Source organism: Dendrobates tinctorius, unplaced genomic scaffold (assembly GCF_039654945.1).
Source record: "Dendrobates tinctorius isolate UK_male_01 unplaced genomic scaffold, ASM3965494v1 ptg000070l, whole genome shotgun sequence".
NCBI lineage: Eukaryota > Metazoa > Chordata > Amphibia > Anura > Dendrobatidae > Dendrobates > Dendrobates tinctorius.
In genome coordinates this window covers 57,887,727-57,909,857 of record NW_027361738.1, presented here as the reverse complement: position 1 = coordinate 57,909,857, position 22,131 = coordinate 57,887,727, and the positions used below count along the sequence as shown (strand labels likewise).

Here is a 22,131-nt window from a genome sequence, read left to right as displayed (position 1 = left end):
TATGTATACCATTATTTTTAGCTGTGCTTGCATAGCAGCATATTTTTATGTAGGGCAAGTTATTGGCTGCATAGCTATACAATGACCATTTGTTACATATTTATGGGACATTTACTATATAGACTGATTAAATATACAATCAATAAACAGTAATTAAAGTATCTGTATATTCCTTTGTCCTATTCAGGGGAGTTTAGTCTGGCTTTATTATAAGCCTGAAGGGTTGATTCATGATTATGTGTCATTTCTATGACTTAATTGTTTTTATACAGTTATGTCTGTGTTGCACTTAATAAAATGTATTTTTGTGGTGATCCCTGTTGTGGTCAGTAGCTTTCTCTTCTTCTTTATGATCTACTTTTTTGCTGATTTCAGGTGTATCCCCTACGTTATTTTGTGGTGCCCTCCCAGTTTTTGCTGTTCCAGGCAACAGTGCAGCATGGTGGAGGGCCTTTGCAAGTTTGAGGGCGTCTCAGCAAATGAAATTGTGGATTTGGTTAAGATTAATGTGCCCTCAGGGTTTAGAAATACTGGAGGATAATTATCCATCATGTAACAACCATCAGGAAGAAATCTGATTGGACCTCAAATTTATCCAGCAGGACGATAATCCCAAACATCCAGCCAATGTCGTTAATAACTATCTTCGGCATGAAGAAAAGCAAGGAGATCTGGAAGTGATGATACAGTCCCTCACAGAGCCCTGATCTCTACATCAATCACATCTGTCTGCAATTACAAGGAGACAGAAGGATTAGCAAAAGTGACATCCACAGATCTGTGGTTAGCTCTCCAGGATGTTTGAAACAATCTCCTGCCAAATTCCTTTAAAACCTGTGTGCAAGTGTACCACAATGAATCAATGATGTTTTGAAAGCAAAGGGTGATTACACCAAATATTAATTTGATAATTTTTTATTCATTCACTTTGTAATATGTTGATTAATCAAAATAAAACTTATCGCTTATAATTTTAAGGAATTCTGAAGTAGCTTTATTCCACACCTGCCTAAAACTATTGAACAGTACTATATAAAATAATTTATACATAAAGGTAAAATTGCACGTGTTGTATTGTCGAATGTGCATGTGAAAAAGGGAAGCTATTCTGATACCGCATCTGTCAAAAGTTTGGACTCATCCGTTCAAGCAACAGTCTCCTTGTTCTTATTATAGTGTGCACACTGTAGATTCAGACCCAGGGAAGCAAAACCACGAGGAACTCAAGAAGAAACAATGAGTAAATAAACACAAATAAAACCTTAGCGTAAAAGGTGGCAACTTTGAGGACTCTGATGACAGCTTTACAAACGTTTGGCATTTTCACAAGCAGCTTCATCAGGTCAACACCTGTAACGGCTTCCTATAAACAGATATGCCATGTAAAGAGTCTTGCAGGGCTGAGCCCTATTCCACAATTGTTCTAAGCCAGAATATGGAAAGAATCACTCAACTAAATAAAGAGGAATGACACTGCATGATTACTTTAAGACATGTAGGTCAATCTATCTGGAAAAGTGCTAGAAACTTGTCGGTATCCTCAAGTACAGTCATGAAAACATCACTATGATGAAACTAACTGGTACTCATGAGGCTTGTCACAGGAAAGGAAGACCAGAAGCCTTAAGTCTGAATCTATAATGTGCACATTCCAAAAATACAGAAGAAAACCACTGCATAAAAAAGGTGTGCCCAAACTTTTTACATTATTCTTAGTTAGTAGTAAAGTTATACTCATGAACTATAATCTATATTTAGTAAGCAGAGACTTAATGTGACAGCAATGACATTTTGCAGACATTACCTCTTTAAAAACTCATCCAAATGCAACTCTGGAAAATATTTATATTGAATGCCAGCAGAAAAATTAACTTTTCAACATCCAATGCAAAATGTTACACAGAACTCAGGAATTGAAAAAAAAAAAAAAAAACAAAAGTCAAAAGTGAACAGAGGAAGGTGAGGCTGGGAGGGAAGTAGGGGATTGGGAAGTGCTTTAGCACACCTAGAGCACTTAAAGGGGCTGTCCAGTCTTAGATGATAAAGCTGAAGTCACTATGTGACTGCGCATTGGCAAATAGTGAGAGGGTGCAATGTGCACGCTGTCACAATTCCATGTGTGGATGGGCAGTCATGCTATTTGAGGCCACGTGCCGACTAAACTCCTGCACTTCTCTATTGAAAGAAGCCAAAAAAGTCAAGTCAATATATGACTGCCCACCCACATGGGGAATAGAAGGATTTGGTGCAGATTTCCCATTCTGTACACATTCTCACTCCCCTCTTTGTGCAGATTTCACGCGGATGGTTAATGCATTGCGTGATGGGAAGTGATAAAATCTCATCTGCTTTGCAGCTGTAATACTCTGCAGGCTTTCCACCTTGAACCCCCAGACATGTTTCTTCTGTCTGTACACAGATTATGTGCATTGGGCTCTAAAACTAAAGTCGAAAGACGAGTAAAGGGGGTTTTACACTAAGCAATATCGCTAGCAATATCGCTAAAACGTCACTGGTTTTGTGACGTTATAGCGATATTGCTAGCGATATCGCTATGTGTGATACTTACCAGCGACCGGCTCCCCCGCTGCTCATCGCTGATCGCGCGAGAATGTCCAGCTCCATTTCTCGTCGGGCGCTTCCTGCTGAGACTTCCTGCTGTGACGTCCAGCGACGCGTGGAGGCGGGCGGGAGGACGCAGGATCGCTGTGTGTGAATGGTAAGTATCGTGCGCTGCGTCGCTGCTGCATCGCTGTGAGATCTTTCTGTATGAAAGCTCACTAGCGATCATTTAGCGATGCACCAGCGATCCTGACCGGGTCGGATCGCTGGTTGGATCGCTGGTGCATCGCTAAATGTAAAAGGGCCTTTACTCTTTGTTTTCTAGAATTCCAACACGTTCAAAGGAGAAGAACCTCAGAAAAATCCAGAGCAAACAGCAAAACCGATGGGGGACGTTGCAACTCCAGATCTCTCCAAATAGCATGTCACCTGAGCCGGGGACATCGTTTCCAGCCAAATGTCAACAGAATAAACCAGACGCAGATATAGAACAGCCGTCTGTCGTGGCTAAACTTAGTGTAACCAAATATTGTATCACAGTCATGATCACAAGGAATAAGAAAAAAAAGAAAGAAAACAACTCATAATACAGACCAAAAAAAAAAAAATTCTACTCAAATAGATGGCCATCCATCTGATACAGGGGTGGGAAATTAATTTTCCTGAGGGACCATGTGAGAGACTGACTTGAGGGCCAAGCCAACGGGCTGAAATTAATTCTGCTCTATATTAATATTTTATTGTAAATTGTGTCACCCAATATTAAGCAGAAGCATGCCAACACCCCCCTATATACTGTGTGAGCCCCCACAGTCCCCTATATACCCAGTGAGCCCCTACACAGCCCTCTACATACAATGAGCCCCCATGTAGCCCCTCTCTATATACAGTATGATCACTTACCCATTTGAAAAAGAAAAGCCATAAAAGTCTCACCTCCGGTCTCGGGTGCACTCTCTCCACAGTGGACGCAATGTAGCGAAGTCATCGTGCCCGCTGTCTCAGTCACACACAATGATTAATAGAAGGAGCCATCAGCTCCATCCTCCATTATTTTACATGCGGGCGGTGGGCATGGTGCAGAACCATGGGCCACTTATCAGCTCTTCAGCTGTCCTGGTGCACAAGCCAGACTGGAATAGCCAGAGGGCCGGCTGTGGCCCGCGGGCTGCACGTGCCTGGGTCTCGCCTTATACATGGTCACACAGTGTCCTCAAGAATGGACGCAACTCACTGTAACATCTTTATGTCCAAACAAATCTGACACTTTACTTTGCCGTCACCATATGGGGTCTTGTTGTAGCTTTCAATGACACCATTCATTTTACTAATTACAATGTATTAGGAAAACAAAAAAAAAAATCCAGCTACTGTAAAATGATGAAAAGAAAAACAAAAAAAAAAACGCACCGTACTTACAGACGTGGTGTAGGACTTACGGTTACTTCCTATGCCGGAAAGGGGAAGGCGGTAAAGAAGAACTGCCCTCTGACATTTTTCTTTCGGTAAGTACTTGTATTTCCTATAATTCTGGAGCATCTTTTCATACAATTTGTATAGTCCCTCAGTTGTTCCTCCCGAATGTTAGTTAATAGTTGACAACTGGGTGACGACCTACTGACACTGAAAATAGTGTCCGCACACAGTGCCAGACTGTAGAGTGGAAATAGTCCATTTATTTTGACACCTCCAGGAGGAACAATGAATTCTAATAAAAGAGACTTCAACATTGTTATGAGGAATATACACACATGGTCAAAATTGTTGGTACCCCTCGTTTAATGACAAAAAAAAACCCACAATGGTCACAGAAATAACTTGAATCTGACGAAACTAATAAATCAAAACTCTATGAAAATGAACAAATGAAAGTCAGACATTGCTTTTCAGCCATTCTTCCACAGAATTAAAATAAAAAAAAATAAAACTCATGAAATAGGCCTGGACAGAAATGATTGTACCCTTAGCTTAATATCTTGTTGCACAACCTTTTAAGGCAATCACTGCAATCAAACGATTCCTGTAACTGTCAATGAGACTTCTGCACCTCTCGACAGGTACTTTGGCCCACTCCTCAAGAGCAAACTGCTCCAGTTGTCTCATGTTTGAAGGTTGCCTTTTCCAGACGGCATGTTTCAGCTCTTTCCAAAGATGCTCAATAGGATTTAGGTCAGGACTCATAGAAGGCTACATCAGAATAGTCCAATGTTTTCCTATTAGCCATTCTTGGATGTTTTTAGCTGTGTGTTTTGGGTCATTATCCTGTTGTAAGACCCATGACCTGCGACTGAGATCAGGCTTTCTGACACTGGGCAGCACATTTCTCTCTAGAATCCTTTGATATTCTTGAGATTTCATTGTACCTTGCACAGATTCTAGACACCCTATGCCAGATGCAGCAAAGCAGCCACAGAAAATAACAGACACCTCCATGTTTCACAGTAGGGACCGTGTTCTTTTCTTGATTTAACATGTCCCTTTTGTCACATTATTTTCAGGGGTACCATCATTTTTGTCCAGGACTATTTCATCAGTTTTATTTTTTAAAATTCTGTGGAAGCATGGTTGAAAAGCAATGTCTGACTTTCATTTGTTCATTTTCATAGATTTTTGATTTATTAATACTTTTGTCAGATGCGTCCGTTGTTTTGAAGTGCCATTCGAATACAACATATTGCATTTTCTTGCGTTCGGCGCTCACGTCAAAACGCACGCGGACGTATCCAACGCATGTCCCTGCGTATACAATGTTAAAGCTAGGTACGCAGGACAAATGCGGAAGTAGGCAGAGCTTAAGGAAAGAAGTCTGCGCACCACGCTGTGGACTCAATCGCTAATGTGAACCTAGCCTTAGACAGCCCTTAGTGGTCACAATTATGGAGACCTAAACTACTGTAATACCCTGCACATGAGAGAGGACAGTACACATGAGAGAGGACAGTACACAGGAAAGAAAGACAAAAAACACATTTTAGGTCATTTTATTTAATAAATAAAGTTCAGTTAACAGTACTGTAAAAAGTGAACAACTGCTAAAATAAAAAGGCACTTAAAAACAAGAAATGTGACAAACCTGAAACAGAGGCAAAGCGCATGGTCCGAGGGGGTAACATACAATGAATCTGTATGGCACAAATGTAGGACAAACCATAATGTAACAAAAGGCAGTATTATCATGAGATGGTCACAGTGTCTGTAACCAAGCGTTACAGAGTCGGGTGAAATCCTGATGATGTATGAACAAAAAAAAAAAAAAAAAGAAGTGAATAAGAAAGGTAAGGAAGCACCAGATTTAGGAAAAAATAAGATTAAAAGGGTTGTCTAGTAAATTAGGAAAAGAAAAAGAAAAAAAAGGTCTGCCCCTTACAGAAACCGCATATCTGTCTATAGGCTGCATCTGGTATTGCAGCCCAGCGCCATGTACTTGGACACGAGCTGCAGTACCAGAGACAACCAAACCATGGGGTGAGGTGCTGTTTCCCCAGAAATTACAAAGTAGCCCTTTTTTTCTTTTATGGACAACCCCTTTAAGTTAAAAAACAAGCGCACGCTTCTGACACGATTTAAGGCCTTTAAACAAATAATGCACTGTGATTTTTGGCTAGCTAGGTAAAGTTAGGCAGCAATTGGCGCAGAGCTGGAATCTACCGAGGATGCTCCAGGACCATTATTACATCCACTTGCTTTTCTGCTCACTTTCTCTTGCATTCAGCCATAATATACATTACAGAGTGCTCGCTGCACCTTCCGAACCTGCCGAAATCTGAGGTACGCACCGATAACATTGGCCCGTCTGCAGATTCCAGCCCTGCCGTTCCCTGTGACGCAGACCTACAATCATTATACGTGGATTGGAAAAGCCTTGAGTGATTTACCCTCCGTCCCCAAAGAAAAATCTGCCTACACAAAAGGTCAGAAAGGCACAGCGTGACCTTCAGTGACTTATGGGTTGAGCATTCAACGTGGTTTTGACAGTCCAATGGCACCGATTGCGTTTTCTTGCAAACCAGATTTTTGCAAAAAAAATTCTCTTTTTTTTTACATAAACTGTACAAGTGAAAATCTGATCATCAAACACTGTTTCGCTCCAGTAAATCATTGCAGTACGGCCCATCTGATGCCAGCGGGTGGGGATGGAAAACAAAAATGGCTACTTCGCATAAACAGTGCAGTACAATGTACGCAAATTTACTGTTCATTTTCCCTCATATTTCGGATTCACCACCGTTGTCACCGCACTTTTGTAGATGGGATTTTCACCCTAAAAAACAAAGATTAGATGGAAAATAAAAAATTAATACAAAAAAACGGTGTAAAGAAATGTAGAATAATCGCAGCAAAAAAGGAAATGGTGCGTGAAATAAAGCATTCCTGCTGAATACACACGAACAACAGCACACAGTGCGATCAGGCCAGGATTCAGACTGTGTTATTGGGTGATGCGGGAAATATCGTAGCCTTAAAGGGATTGTCAGCACAAAATGAATGTTCAAAACAAGTACAGGTGCTCGGTTCACCATGGCGGGCCGATCATTTAACTACACCCTCACACCGACTTGGGTTCCATCTATCACCACCCTTCTCTGCCCTAGCTGCTAATCATATAAGGAGGAGGGTGGAGAAAGAAAACCTCTAGTAGGTGTGAAGGTGTAGCTAAATGATTGGCCGCTTCATGGCGGGACTTGCTTTGATCAGTGATCCTGTGCTGACAGAATCCCTTTAAACAGACACACACCTAGAATAAAAGTCAATAGAAGAAAAAAAAATGTCTGCAAACCAATTAGCTGCATTCATTGTAATTGTACTAAGGTCAGCCAAAAAACAAAAAATAATGGCTCTATGAAAAAAGGTTAAAGTGTTCAGTGTCATGAATGTCTGTTTTGGTGGCAGGAAACTGCTGGAACCCCAAATACTTTCAACAGAGGGCTCCAGTAGCCCCAATGTTCTTCCACAAGGCAGACTATGAGTTGCAGGTGGCACAGGAGTGGAATACCCCTTTAATAGACCGAATGGAAACATGAAAAGCCTTAGTAGGTTTCTGTAGATCCATGAAATATGTGGACTATATCCAGGCGCTGTGTGTACTAACTAGGGGAGGAAGTAATTACATTGTTATGGAAAAAAACTAACCACTGTCCCAAATGGGCAGAAGCCAAAGTTCAGACAGTGAAGTCAGAGGAAATACATGAGTAATCCTGGGAAGCCTCCCATGAAGGACAGAGATTTCCAAGGGGACATCAATGTGAAAAACAGATGGAACCAGGATTAGAATTGAGCTTCATGAAAATATTGTTAGATATTGGAATAGTATTCTCTGAAGTCGGAGGGAAAAGCAATCTAGAGAGCTGGCCACTGGACTTGTGACGTCAGGGCGAGGAGAATATAGGAATGCTACACTGGATGGAACAGACTACTAAAGTGGTAAAGTGAAGAAATCTAAGAAGCCATTTAAAGGGTAATCTAAATTTCTGAAAACAGTAGCTAGACCATAAAAGTACTGTATTTTACGACTCACTTTTTATATCAGCATCAAGATATCTGAAGATGAGATTTCAGCATGGAAATCTCATCTCCCGAGATCTTGATTCCAAGATCTCCATCTGCGCATACGCCACCCCCCAGAGGCCATTTTCCCGGAGTCATCTGCACAGGAAACCATGGAACTGCGGGGGGGGGCGGGCTCTGGCCTTTCACGAAATGTCAGCAGAGACCCCAGCAGCGGCAGACACCCCGGGCAGCACCGGACACCTGCAGCGGGGCACTGCACATCGGTCCTCATCCCAGTCTCGGCCTGCAGCATCACCCCACTCCTGCCTCCTCCAGCAGCTATCCCATTCACCGTAGCCACCACCCCCCGGTAAGCAATAAGACACATGGATTATAAAAAGCACCAACATTCTAAATTTTTTTTCATATTTTTCTCCTCAAAAGTAGGGGTGTGTCTTATAATCCGGAGCGTCTTATAATCTGAAAAATACGGTAGTTATGATGAGTGTGTGGGTCTGGTTCCAAAGACCCCCCACTGATTGCTTAAACAAAAGAGAAAAGAAGTTCCGCTAATCCTAATGCCTCGTTCAGACGTCTGTATCACGGTACGAGTACGGACCGCAATGCAAAGAGGTGTACAAACCCAAGGAAAGTCTATGGTCCGTACACCGGGCTGCTCGTGCTCCGAGGATTAGCTGGGTGCTTCTGTATTGCCAATGTTTGGGTGGGATACGTGCAAGCACCAATTGCAGTAATGGACAATGGCGAAGGGCTCCAAAATGGGACCACTCAAGATTAGATCAGTTTAGCTGCAAACCAACATGGGGATGTCACATGGAGCAATCCTTTAAATTAAACCAGGATGCCATAGTGCTCAAAATGCTAGTAAGTATACGGCTAACCCCACAAGGTACTTTATGGACTTGCCTTTGAGGAAACATCCAAGACTTTTTGTGCCTGGTAGGGTTACAGGATGCAGAATTATACTTTAAACTACCAAGTTGCCAAAGGACCCATTAACAATCAAGCCACTTGCAAACAAGCTTTGTAAAAATCCACCACCCATCACCAGTAAACACTCACTGGCACACACGGTGTTAATATAAGACAGAGCAGTGTGCAAGAAACATGCAAGGAAAAGGCACGGAAAGAAAAAAAGATGAGAGAAGATACAAACTGAGATTTAGAGAGCGGCTTTACGTCCATAATTTGGATTCTTGAAATTATTTATAGGACTCTTGTAAATAGGATTCTCTTGCTGGAGAAAGGAATCCACAAAGAGAGAATCACATTGACAGAAGAAATCAGACAACGCAAGGACAGTAAAATCAGACAAGGCGCCGACAGCCCACCCACTGGGGGGGGGTCTTCGGGTAGATACCACAATAATTGCTCTGTATGCCTGTCTGCATGTAATAACTACAGGATATGCTGCAAAAAAAAGATCTATTCATCCAGTAATGTGCTAGTGTAGTATGCACCGAGCGAGGGACCCAGGTGCAGCCTTTGCACCCCCTATAGCTAGCCCTCTAAGGCCAATTACGTGTCTTACACATAGTAAAAACAGACTGGTTACTTTCTAATAACTTTTCATTTTAAAGGGAATAGAATGATGACAGAAAAAGTATTTCATCCACCAAACTGTATGTGCATGTAGCTCTGCCCAATACAAGTCTAGCAAAATAGTTACATGGCCGGTCTGCTCCTCCGTTATGGAGAAATCAGCACTTGAATTGATATGCAAATGAGACTGAGGGACTAGGGTAGATCTGAAGCCTCGGTCACTCCAGCTCTATTCCCTGCCCAGCACCGCCTCCTCCTGCTGCTTGATAGAGGACTCCTCCCTGAAGTCACACAGCACAGAGGCTGTCAGTTAGGCAGGCAGAAGGAGGTGGGAATGGGCAGGGAATAGAGCCGGAGTGACAGAGGCTTCAGATCTACCATAGCTCTTCAGCGTCATTTGGATATCAATTCAAAGGCCGATTTCTCAGTAACAGAGGAACAGATTAGCTTTGTAAAGGTATTGCTGGACTTGTCTTTGAAAAAGCTACAAATGGGTTTTTTCCATCTTCTTGAACAGGAGAGCAACGCTCCTCTGCATTTCAGCTTTACGGCGCGGGGGGCGATGCACTCTTGATTGTCGGTTGGGACCAGCCGTGTGGTTGTGCCACTGGCCCAAACTGTGCTCTTGCCAATAATGCAAACAGAGGAAGCACTGGAGGGTGCAGGGGGACTGAAGCTGGGCAGCGATCAGGCTAGCTTTAGACAGCAGTTACAAGCTCCATTGGAGAGAGTGCAAACGCTGCGCTCCTTGTCTAGGACACCGGCCACTGAGCAGAAAGTAGAAGCGTGAGCTACCTGACGAGAAATCCGGCCATTCTCATGGCCTGAAGAAGTGACCAGTAACCTAAGCAACGAGTGCTAAACAAAATTAAAAATCTTGCCGTTCTTGAGAACTGAAAACATTTTTAATTGCAAAGTTTCTCGTTTTTACAAGCAATTTACAGATTTATCGTATAACACGATGAGATGACCCCCTTTCAGCACAATACTAAACTAATCTGGGCACAATTGTATTTTTTTTAAGGATAGAATAATAATCATTGGCCAAACACTTTGCTATGAACTGTTCCAATTACTACTGTGTGGGGGAAGGAAAGGACAAAAGCTCCAAGGAGTTCTTCATTCTGAGCAGCGTTCCCCTGTTCAGCCTACTGCAATACATTGACAGGCCATACAAACTAGAAGGGGGGAAACCTAGGTCACCAGTTAATGGATCCTAGAAATGCTAATAACTGAACGCGTGTTTGTTTTATAGTTAATAATTCGTGCTCCCAGATCTTTGCGCGTACTTTTTCCTAGCACAGGCAATGTGGCTGTATTCCTATATTCCCAGTGACTATAGAGTTATCTATGTATGATCCTATACATCAGATTTCACTATGTGACCCAGGCGTGCATAGAAGTGTATGGATGTATGGCCACTTAATTCTTATTTTAAAATACCTATGGTACAGCAGTCATAGGTAAGATAGCAAAAAGAACCAGAGGGTGAACAAGAAAGATTGGAGAGAAAAAAGGTTATGAGAGCTGGTATAAGACTCACTACAAAAAATACAGAAGAGTAATTCCTGACTGTGTCCTCCACATATTTTATCAAGTGTGGTCCGGCTGTATTCGGGACTCCCACAGGGGTTACACATTCAGGCTGTGTGCACACGTAGCGATTTTTAAGCGTTTTTGCCGCGATTTTCGGCGCGAAAACGCTTAAAAATCGTGTACAGAACGCCCCCCATGCATTCCTATGGGATTCCGCACATGCTGTGCTAATGCTGCGCTTTTTTCCGCGGCGGAATCGCATCGCGGAAAAAATCGCAGCATGCTCATTCTTTGTGCGGAATCGCAAAGAATTGCTGCGATTCCGCACCCATAGGAATGCATGAGAACCGCTTACTTCCCGCATATGGCTATGCCCACCATGCGGGAAGTTAAGCGTCTCATGTGCGGTTGGTACCCACGGTGTGGAGGAGAGGAGACTGTCCTCCAGGCCCTGGGTACCATACCCCTGTAAAAAAAAAGAATAAAAAAAAAAAATCGGGGTATATTTACCTTCCGGCGTCCCGCGATGCATTCCCGGCCTAAGCGTTCCCAGTAATGCCTTGCGGCAAGGCCCTGTAATGACGTGGTCTCGCGAGATCGCTATAGCAACGCGAGACTACCTCATCACAGGTCTCGCAAGGCATCGCTGGGAACGCTGAGGCCCGGGAATGCATCGCGGGACGCCGGAAGGTAAATATACACCGATTTTTTATTATTTTTTTTTAGCATTTTAACATTCTATCTTTTACTATTGAGGCCGCATAGGCGGCCTCAATAGTAAAAACCTGGTCACACTTGTCAAACACTATGTTTGACGAGTGTGACCAGCCTGTCAATCACTTTCCAAGCGATGCTTCAAATCGCTTGGAAAGTGCTTGAGAAAATCGCGGCAAAATCACGGCAAAATCGCGCGATTTCTGGGAAGGAGTCCGGTTTTTAGTAAGCGTTTTAAAACGCTACGTGTGCACATAGCCTTATGGCTTCCTCTCCTTTCTATAGAAAGCCAGTTACCATTATAGAAAATACACTCTTGCTCTCAAATATAACACGTAGCCCGTAGGATACTTACAGCGTCCCATTTGGCATTCATTTTTTCTTTTTCGAATTTAGCAAACTCTCTCCGGTCATGGATGATCATAAGAAGCTTCCATATGAGCAGCAGAGCCAGCCCGATGAGAACGATCCCGGCCACCACACCAGCAACGATTGGGATTATATCAGGTCCGCTGGGACATTCTGAAAGGTAGAGAGACAAACGCAGTGAATGAATGAAGACGCCATGCTCGATGTAACTGGGTGCAGCCATAACCCGGGAAGCAAACCGAGGATTACCTGGATCCTTCACCACATGCACGTGAACCTCAGAGTTTGCATTGACAGAGTAGGTGAAGTAGAACCAGCAGTCATCGGCGTCCTTCTCTTTGCAGTGAGTGAGGGCGTCTGCCTGTCCTGGCTGGGGTAACTTATCACGGCTATCCACCATGGTATAGTTGAAATGCAAGCACTGACTATTGCATACTGCTTGTTTTTCTCCTTTTTGGAAGGCCCTACACTGAACACATTCCCTAAAAACAAAAAAAAAAACAAAACAAAAAAAACAGACAGAATGCAAGAAGTTATCTTTCCAATGAGTGGATAGAAGGTACAAGGATAAAAGAATAAAATACAGTGCGCGATGTGAGGTTTACTTACAGGAATACTTCCAAGAATATTTAAATAATTCCAATTCAATCTTTAAAAGGTTATTTCCACCTTCGTAAATGGGTTCATGTCAACTAAGTTGTAACTTGCATTTACATGAACTATTAACATTTTGAGCCCTTCTTGAGATACCAACATTTGTTTACAGCTCGTATTGCAGACCGACAGCTGCCATTAGCCAGCAAAACCTGCACAGTGCTTACAAGCTCTTTTCTATGGAGCTTGTAAGCCATGCTCTGAAGCTGGTCAGGATGACTGGAGTGCACCATTACATCCTAATCCTTACCAGCTTCAGTGCAGTACTTACAAGCTAGACCGCAGCAGTGGTTGGCCTCCTAGGCAACGCGCTGTGAACAAAAGTGTTAATATCTCAAGAACGGCTGCAAATTTTAATAAGCATTAAGTTGTAAAAGTGCTGGATTTCACAAGCACTGTCTCACAATATCCATCTATGACAATGGGAGAAGCAGTACAATGACCTCAATGAATTGGCTGCAAAATTTGAATGCAACACGTGGATTTTAAATGTAAATTTGCAATGTAAAAAAAAAAAAAAAAAAAAAAAAAAAAAAAAAAACTACGGTAAACCTACAGCATACCAAATCAAAAAAAAAAAAAAAAATCATGTGTGAATCCATCCTTAAAGCATCACTCTAGCAATTTTGAAAAATTATTTTAGCACTGGAGTGATGCCACTCACCCAAGTTCCCTGATCCTAGTATTATGCTCACCAGCCGTCATCTTCAGCTCTTCCCGGTGTTGCTTCGGTCCCCTTCTACCATCTTGCGATCAGAAGTCACAGGTAATGATCACAAGCTCCCAATGTAAATCCATAAGAGCCTTGTTCTAGCCTCGTTCTCTCATACACTTACATTGAGTAGTGACTTCCAGCAAACAATGGGAGCGATCCGGCAGGTAAGAGCCTGCAGAAGACTGACCGGAGCGGCGCCGATAACAGAAAAAGACGGCGGCTGGTAAGTATATTACTATGTGCAGGGAACTTAGATTAGTGACACCATTACAATATAAAAAAACAAAAACATTTACCTACTGCTATGATGTGTTAAAAAGAGGCACTAGTTAAGGTATATAATATATTTTGTAAGTAAGGTAGAAACATTTAGGGTGTGACTAGTCCCCTAATACTTACTTGTGCTCAGTGCAAACACCAGCACAGGTCTGACACATCTCACAGGTTTGTCCTTGGAATTTAGGATCTGTACATTTACACCTTCCACATTCACATACGCCTCTTCCGTTGCATAGTTGGCCATTCGATGCAGTACATGTTGACTTGTCTTCGGAGCAATCGCATGCACTTCCAGAGAAGTTAGGGAAACACTCGCATACTCTACATTTACAAACTCCATTACCTGGCAGAGAAGTCGACAAGTTACAATCAGATTCTGGTGAGAAAGAGCAGTTCACACAAGTGGGATGTGCGCGTGTGCTAATACATACCTCCACAGATCTGTCCATTAGACCGGTCACAGTTGAAATTGTCACAGTCGCAGTATTTGCCAGAATACACTTCATTGGGGTTGTCCCTCTTCTTACACACACATTGTCCACAGATACAGTCACCGTTGTTGCTGCAAATCTCAGAGCTGTTCTCCTTCCTGCACTGTGCGTCCATATCTTCATTGCTGACCTGCTCTGTACTGCACTCACACTGTTTCCCGATACGGCCATCGTTACACCTGGAGAGAAAGGAAGGCGAGAATGCTTCAGCAACTATATGCACCGGGCAGCCAGCCACACAAGGTGCACCCCAGGCAGCCAGCCACACAAGGTGCACCCCAGGCAGCCAGCCACACAAGGTGCACCCCAGGCAGCCAGCCACACAAGGTGCACCCCAGGCAGCCAGCCACAAAAGGTGCACCCCAGGCAGCCAGCCACACAAGGTGCACCCCAGGCAGCCAGCCACACAAGGTGCACCCCAGGCAGCCAGCCACAAAAGGTGCACCCCAAGCAGCCAGCCACAAAAGGTGCACCCCAAGCAGCCAGCCACACAAGGTGCACCCCAAGCAGCCAGCCACACAAGGTGCACCCCAAGCAGCCAGCTACACAAGGTGCACCCCAAGCAGCCAGCCAGGTCCAGTTGTAAAGCTCACAAACATTGGAGGGGACTTTTCAGTGGATGAGGATCAACACGGGTTCTCTGATTGGTGAGAAGACCTGCCATTTTGGTTGATACTCTGACCCAATCATTAATAATTACATTCTGCTTGTCCCAACTCCTGACAGATCCCCTTGTAAAAAAAATAATTCGTTACACACTTGTCCTCTCAGCTGTATCACCCTTATGGCCGATTAGTGTATATGTTTTGCATAACCACAAAGATGTGAATATACCTGCAGGCGCCACATTCAAATGTGCCATTTCCATAGTGGCATTCTGGGCTATCAGGGGTTCCAGACTGTTGGCAATCACACTCGCAGATATATTTCAGAAAGATTTCTACTTCTTCCGTAAAACCTAAAGGCTTGATTTTAATACTGTCAGTTAGATCTTTCTTAGGACACTTGTTAGCTGTTACACTGATCTCAAACTGAACCTAAAATGAAAAATAAAATCACAGATTAGCTGGAAACAGATCTCCGCACATATTAATAGTAACCCATGTACTGCATTATTTCATGTAATAAGAAGGGTTCTCGGGGGGGTTAACACCGACCTGATCTCCCAGTGAGATGTTGGAACATTTCCTTCCATTCTCTCCTGTACCGATAACCCCATTCTTACAGAATGACTTATAGTTAATAGTTACGCCTTCTGGTAATTTGCTGTTTTCCAAAATCAGTTCTGAAGACAATGACTGAAAAGAAAAAAAAAAATATACATATAACATGGTTTCCTAATCCCCACTCGCGGGACTCCAGGCGGTTTTTAATCTATAAATGTACTCACATTGTAGGAGTCAATGATCAACTGAATGACGTTACTCGAATTGGAGGACAGCGTTCCTACGGCGGACTTTGGTATCAGGTTCTTTAATTCCTATTACAATGACAGCAGTTCAGACTTCATATTATCTGCTCACATTATGGATTTATCTACCGAGTATTAGGCAGACCCTGTACCTTGTAAACTGGCTGGAAATCCTCAGTGACAGCAAAGATAGTCTGGATGTTATTTTCACTAAGTTTCTGTACTATATGAGCAATTGACGGGTAGTCCTGTGAGGAAAGGGAAAAAATATGAATTATCCATAACAAACTTCTACAAGAGTGACCCTGGAATTAAAACATGTCAGCTATCCAGTGACAAATGTCTACTCTCTGGAGTACAGTGTCCATGGTTTAACCCCTTCACAACACGATGTACAGTTACATCATACTAGCGTCCCCCACCTCTGATGTGGGCTCGCAAGCAAAACCCACATCTTTCCTGGAAGATGATGGCCGAATTATTTAGCCATCATCTGCCTTTAACAGCCACGGGTGGCGTGGGAGCGCTGCCTGTGGCTGTTAACTTGTTAAATGCTGCTGTCAATCTCTGACACAGACATGTAGCACTAGTCAGCAGGGGATGCATCATTCTTTGCAACCATTGCACAAGTGATCTGTGACTAACAGGTACAGAAAATAAAAATGGAAAAAAAAAGTTTAAAAATATGAGAACAAACACTTAAAATCACCCCCCTTTTGCAGTAACTGCAGGGAACTGGAAGTGACCCATCATAAATCATGTGGTGCCTTCCTGTTCCCTGCAGATATCTTACAATGTGACCTTAACCTGAAGTCATTAGACACAGTCAATTAGAGGCTGCAAGTGTAGACTTACATAATAATGGCTCATTGTGTACATATTATCATGCATGTGACATTTCCCGTCATTCGGCAGCACGATTCCTCCCAATTTTCCATCTCCAGCAAAATGGAACCCGGCATCAGTGGAGAAGACCAACAAGCGCGTCACATTCCTCCAACCAATTTGCTCCTGGAATAGATAGATGGAGCGTGAGGAACACAATTCTGACAGACACAAGAGTGATCCGGTCACTAACTCATTGGTGCCACACGACCATAGATGGCAAGGATGAAATTACCCAACTTTTGATCCCGGCCAACATACAGGGAGCCTGAGTGGCGCCTCTAATGATCATGTAGGCAGAGCGTCTACGCCCATGCCATCACTATGATGTCCATGTACTCCAGTGAAGGACAGGACAAGTGTTGTCACCATGGACAGCCCCTTTCAGGATGGATAAACAGTATCTCTTGCTTGAAACTTAAAGGGATTGTCCACTTCTAGGACAACCCCTTCTTTATCTAAATGTTTGGCCCTGATAAATGTAAATAAGCTTACTCACCTCCCGTGATGACGCCGTTCAAGCAGTGTTAGCACTCGTGGTCCCGGGACTTCCCTTGGGGTTGCTATGACACTTGACGCCGCCACCCAATCGGCACTGAGGTCAATGTCCCCGGCTTCTGTTGAATTGAACATGGAGAGGAAGTCCGGGTTCAGCTGGTATCTCACTTTTTCACGTTCAATTTGTCTGGGTGTGAAGCCAGTGATGCCAGCGCTGTTTGAGCACCGGGCATCACGTGTCACCACAACTGCACCAGAGCCCTGAGACCACGAGTGCCGACACCACTAGAACGGCCCTGGTAGGGAAGGGAAGTAGAAACTTTATTTTATCGGGGCCCAGCATTTAGATCAAGAAGGGATTCTCCTAGCAGCAGACAACCCCTTTTATGGCACACACCATTTAATAATTTAGGTACATCTTACATTCTTGGCACAAGTTACACCACACCTTAAATTTGCGCAAAAATATTGTGACATTTGAAGGTATTTTACCCTAAAATGATGGCGAAAAAACACTCATGAATCGGGCCCCAAGTGTCAGTAATTTCTCGATACTACTTACCCCACACACAGCAACCTGCATTATTGCATCAAAACCACCTTCCGGGGAATCCAGGTTACCAGAGATTTGCTGTTTGCCCACGAGATCATTGAAGAGCCGGCCATCACTGGTCAGATTAAGGACGTTCTTGAAGCTAAACGGACTGGTGCAGTTCTGGTCGGTGGTGCAGGGATTGAGGAGCTTAGCTGGAGTGGTGCTAATATATGGCATAACAGTTTTCTCCACAAAAGATCCAAAACCTAGAATAAAACAAAAAGACTGCAGAGAAGTAACAAAGACAAAATGTATTACACCAAATACATATGTGCAAACTTAGAAAACATTTAGGGGGACGCTCACTTAGGCCAGACTATCATACATCAGTCCTAAACCAAAAACGCACTGATTTAAAAAAAAACAACAAATTAAGAGACATGCCTGTTGAAAAAAGATAACACTAGCCAAAGGCATACACAGAATTGCCCTATAGTAAGATTATCAGGCCGGTAGAGGCCATGCCCCGGCTGCCAAGCCTAGCCAATGTTTTGTAAAAATAAAAAAAAGTAGTGGCATCTGTGTAAAGCATGGGTCCTCAAACTATGGCCCGCCAAGGACTTATCCGGCCCCCCGCCAGGCCGACAATGAACTCATGAACTGCACTGCAGTTCAATGCCGGGGGGCCCTGTAATCGCGGGCGGGACGAGGCGCCGAGGAAAGGCGTTACGCAGCCCTCCGTATGCAGCAGAGCACAGTGCACACAGATGGCGTGATTATCATCACGCCGCCTGCGCGGCCTGATGACGTCACGCCGCCTGTGTAGGAAGAAGACTGAGATGAGCGGGCGCCTCTTCAGAGCAGCGGGGGACATAGGTGAGTACTTTTTTTTTTTTTTTTTTTAACGCTGGGTCCTATTGGGCTCATTTACCTGCCTAATGGGGACATTTACCTGCCAATTGGGGACCTGTGCTGCCTAATGGGGACCTGTGCTGCCTAATGGGGACATTTACCTGCCTATTGGGGACCTGTGCTGCCAAATGGGGACCTGTGCCGCCTAATGGGGACATTTACCTGCCTAATGGGGACCTAATGGGGACATTTACCTGCCTATTGGGGACCTGTGCTGCCTAATGGGGATCTGTGCCGCCTAATGGGGACAGTTACCTGACTAATGGGGACATTTACCTGCCTAATGGGGACCTGTGCCGCCTAATGGGGACATTTACCTGCCTATTGGGGACCTGTGCCGCTTAATGGGGACATTTACCTGCCTAATGGGGACCTGTGCTGCCTAATGGGGACATTTACCTGCCTATTGGGGACCTATGCTGCCTATTGGGGACATTTACCTGTCTATTGGGGAGCTGTGCTGCCTATTGTGTGCACAGGAATTTATTCATAATTTTTTTTAAACTATATTCCGGCCCTCCAACGGTCCGAGGGACCGTAATCTGGTCCCCTGTTTAAAAAGTTTGAGGACCCCTGGTGTAAAGCATAAAAACGTCACCAATTTCTGTACAAAACAGGCAGTCTATAAAACGTTTCCCCCAAGTCTCTACAATAGGCTCGCAGCTTTCAACAATTCAATATTTCAGAATCTGTAGAGCACGATCATTACACAGGCAGCGGAGAATTCAGCCCATTCAGTCCTACTGGTGAGTTTCACATCAGTGCATAAAGGGTGCACATTTCATTATGTTGTACAGAGTGTCTCGTGTCAATCACGTTTCATTCCACCTGAAACAGACCGGCAGAGAGCACGCACGCGCAGAAGATAGCCAGAGACCGGCAGAGAGCACGCATGCGCAGAAGATAGCCAGAGACCGGCAGAGAGCGTGCGCAGAAGATAGCCAGAGACAGGAAGAGAGCACGCGCGCGCAGAAGATAGCCAGAGACCGGCAGAGAGCACGCGCGGGCAGAAGATAGCCAGAGAGCGGCAGAGAGCACGCACGCGCAGAAGATAGCCAGAGACCGGCAGAGAGCAAGATATCTGCAGGTACATAGACAGATAATTTAAATCTCCAGCTGAAACTGAAGAGAATTTGTACACACAAAGTTAAAAGTTGCATAGTAAGGAACTGCCGAAACCTCAGACACATCTATTCAAATTAAGAGAAAGTACAGATAAGCCAGCCACAATATGAGCAAAGAGCTCCTTCCTATCTTCTGTCTGTCCTTCCAAATTTACAGGCACAAAACACAAGATTCGAATCCTGAATATATTTCTGGTTGTCCATGTAAACACCAGCATTTCCCAGGGCGTTGTTCAAATTGTTCTCACATTTGTCCATGCAACAAGTAGGACAGTATAATTCTCCATCTCACACACTAGGCCTACTATCATAGGCCACGGAAATTCTAAGAATGTCATGGGAATGAGGGAAGAAACCGGAGCATCCGGAGAAAACGCAGGCAAACAAACTCCATTGTTGGTCTTGCCCTTAGAAGGAATCCCAGAAGCCATCGTTGAAAGGTTAACAGTGCTAACCACTGCGCCATGCATTATCCCACCCCATACCTAGATACGTGGCACTGATCCGTTCTACAGTCACATACTACGGCTTCTGCCCTCGTGTCACAGCTTTGGCCTTACCTATCCTAAAATCTGATGTAATTTGCTCCATTTCCCTCATTAGCGCGGTGCCGAGGCTTTTCACATTCTCCAAATCGTCCTTCATGGAGTAGGACAGGTCCATAAGATAATACAGATCAATAGGATAATCTTCTGCTCGTCTGAAGGTTAAATTAAATGTTTGGGGTTCACCTACACAAGAAAAATAGAGAATAGATAAAACGAGGATGATCACTTCACCCAGTCTAGAAACTTCACAAGAAGCGACCGCGGCTACATACCGGATCTCAGCTCAAATCGGAGCTGCTGGGGCCGGATCTGGGTGATGTTCGCAGGATCCATACGTTCTCCTTTGGCCTTATTGGTTATGGCATTATCTTTTAGCTTTTCCTTGCTGCCTCTGGGATTTTGGATACTTTCTTCAGGGCATCCTTTACTTTTTAATGCAGCCAAGTCATCACAACGAGCAGACGTTGGTTCTCCTTCCTGCAAAAAGTCCTACAATAAAAAGAAACATTAGCATTTGTTACTTTTTCTTCAGGTTTTTAAAGAAAAAGCTTTAGCCAGATCAAGTAAAAGCTTGCATCGTTATTGACTACCTTGGAAAACCATTTTTATCCTAAAATGGATGCAGAAATACTGCTCATTACATAATATATTTTGCAGCAGTCTTCAACTCCATTTTCTAATACATAATTCCAAATCTGTTTCCTTGACCGAAGAGAATGATGACATTCTGTCCTCCTGCAGCCACCACTAGAGGAAGCTTGGGAGCTAACCTTCTAGAAAAATTGCATGTAGTAAGCTCCCTCTAGTGGTGGCTAAAACTAAAATTAAGAAGACTACTTCGACCACAGTATCAAAAAAAAAAAAAAAAAAAGATTGGTTGCTATAAAAACAGATTTGGAAATTAAATCAGTATAAAATTTTAACACGGCGGCAGATTTAAGATCTTAAATTAAGATTTTAGCGTTAGAATAGATGCACCGCATTTAGTGTTATACTTGCTCATGCTGGATGGTGCATTTTGTAACCATTTTGGCTTAATTTTCATTGTTTTTCTTTTTACCAAAACACGAAGCATCTCTAGCGACAGCCCTTGTCGAATGAGGAACAAAAAAAAAAAAAAAAAAAAAAAAAGTGTCTACACAAAACACTCCAGGTGGAGTACATCATACGTGCCAATGTAATAAATGTGATGATTGAAGTTAAAAACTAGATCTTCACTTTAAGCATGCTGATAGTTTATCTCATGTAAAAAAAGTGGCGTATGATTCTTTTTTCCCCTTCAATATGTTACAGCTAAAATGGTGGAGGGTTGCAACTTCCACACCTTCTGGTGGGACAGAGCATCTCCATTAAGGTCTCCAAAAAAAGGGGATTCACACAATCACCATGCTGGAGAAACTACATGTAAACCCAGACCAGTGAGACACGACCCAAGTGTTACAGTCTCCTCTGTTACAATGTAAAATTAATTGGTAAACCGACAGCCATACATCCATAACTTAGGGAGGAGAACCGTAAAAAAATCCTACAGAACAGGAAAGGTTCAAACCCAAGTCATCCGCAAAAGACATTATAGCACAATAAGCCTTTTATCACTGATCAGCGATATTACTAGTCGGGGCAAAGGTCTAAAAGGCTCCATCACATGGGCTGGTGCAAGTTGTATGGCGAGAAACTCTTGTTAGGTCCCCATGCAGTTTGCATATTGCTCGTTATTAATGCCGCCTAGCACCGGCTTTTCTCATCCCTACTTACCACTTTGGTGCACCATCCACAGTTTGGCCCAGCTTGTATACAATCTCCACATGATTTGGCATTTGCTTTTAAACATTCAGTTCCACCTATAAA

The 22,131-nt window shown here is 43.6% G+C and overlaps 2 protein-coding genes across 2 annotated transcripts in view; one reads left to right on the top strand and one right to left on the bottom strand.

Annotated features, from left to right (window-relative positions):
• Positions 1-1,018, top strand: part of LOC141095592 (uncharacterized) — a 52,366-nt gene extending 51,348 nt beyond the window's left edge. The window contains exon 20 of the mRNA XM_073581685.1: positions 376-1,018. The gene's annotated coding sequence lies outside the window, so the exon portion shown is untranslated. The remainder of the gene's footprint in view (positions 1-375) is intronic.
• A 4,509-nt stretch (positions 1,019-5,527) lies between these two features.
• Positions 5,528-22,131, bottom strand: part of ITGB1 (integrin subunit beta 1) — a 37,058-nt gene continuing 20,454 nt past the window's right edge. The window contains exons 3-16 of the mRNA XM_073581684.1: positions 22,039-22,124; positions 20,556-20,772; positions 20,296-20,466; positions 17,727-17,965; positions 16,637-16,792; positions 15,934-16,029; positions 15,761-15,850; positions 15,528-15,668; positions 15,205-15,407; positions 14,311-14,549; positions 14,000-14,222; positions 12,481-12,713; positions 12,218-12,384; positions 5,528-6,823 (exon numbers count right to left, since the gene is read on the bottom strand). Coding sequence (XP_073437785.1) covers positions 6,758-6,823; positions 12,218-12,384; positions 12,481-12,713; positions 14,000-14,222; positions 14,311-14,549; positions 15,205-15,407; positions 15,528-15,668; positions 15,761-15,850; positions 15,934-16,029; positions 16,637-16,792; positions 17,727-17,965; positions 20,296-20,466; positions 20,556-20,772; positions 22,039-22,124 — 2,327 coding nt within the window. The 3' untranslated portion in view covers positions 5,528-6,757. The remainder of the gene's footprint in view (positions 6,824-12,217; positions 12,385-12,480; positions 12,714-13,999; positions 14,223-14,310; positions 14,550-15,204; positions 15,408-15,527; positions 15,669-15,760; positions 15,851-15,933; positions 16,030-16,636; positions 16,793-17,726; positions 17,966-20,295; positions 20,467-20,555; positions 20,773-22,038; positions 22,125-22,131) is intronic.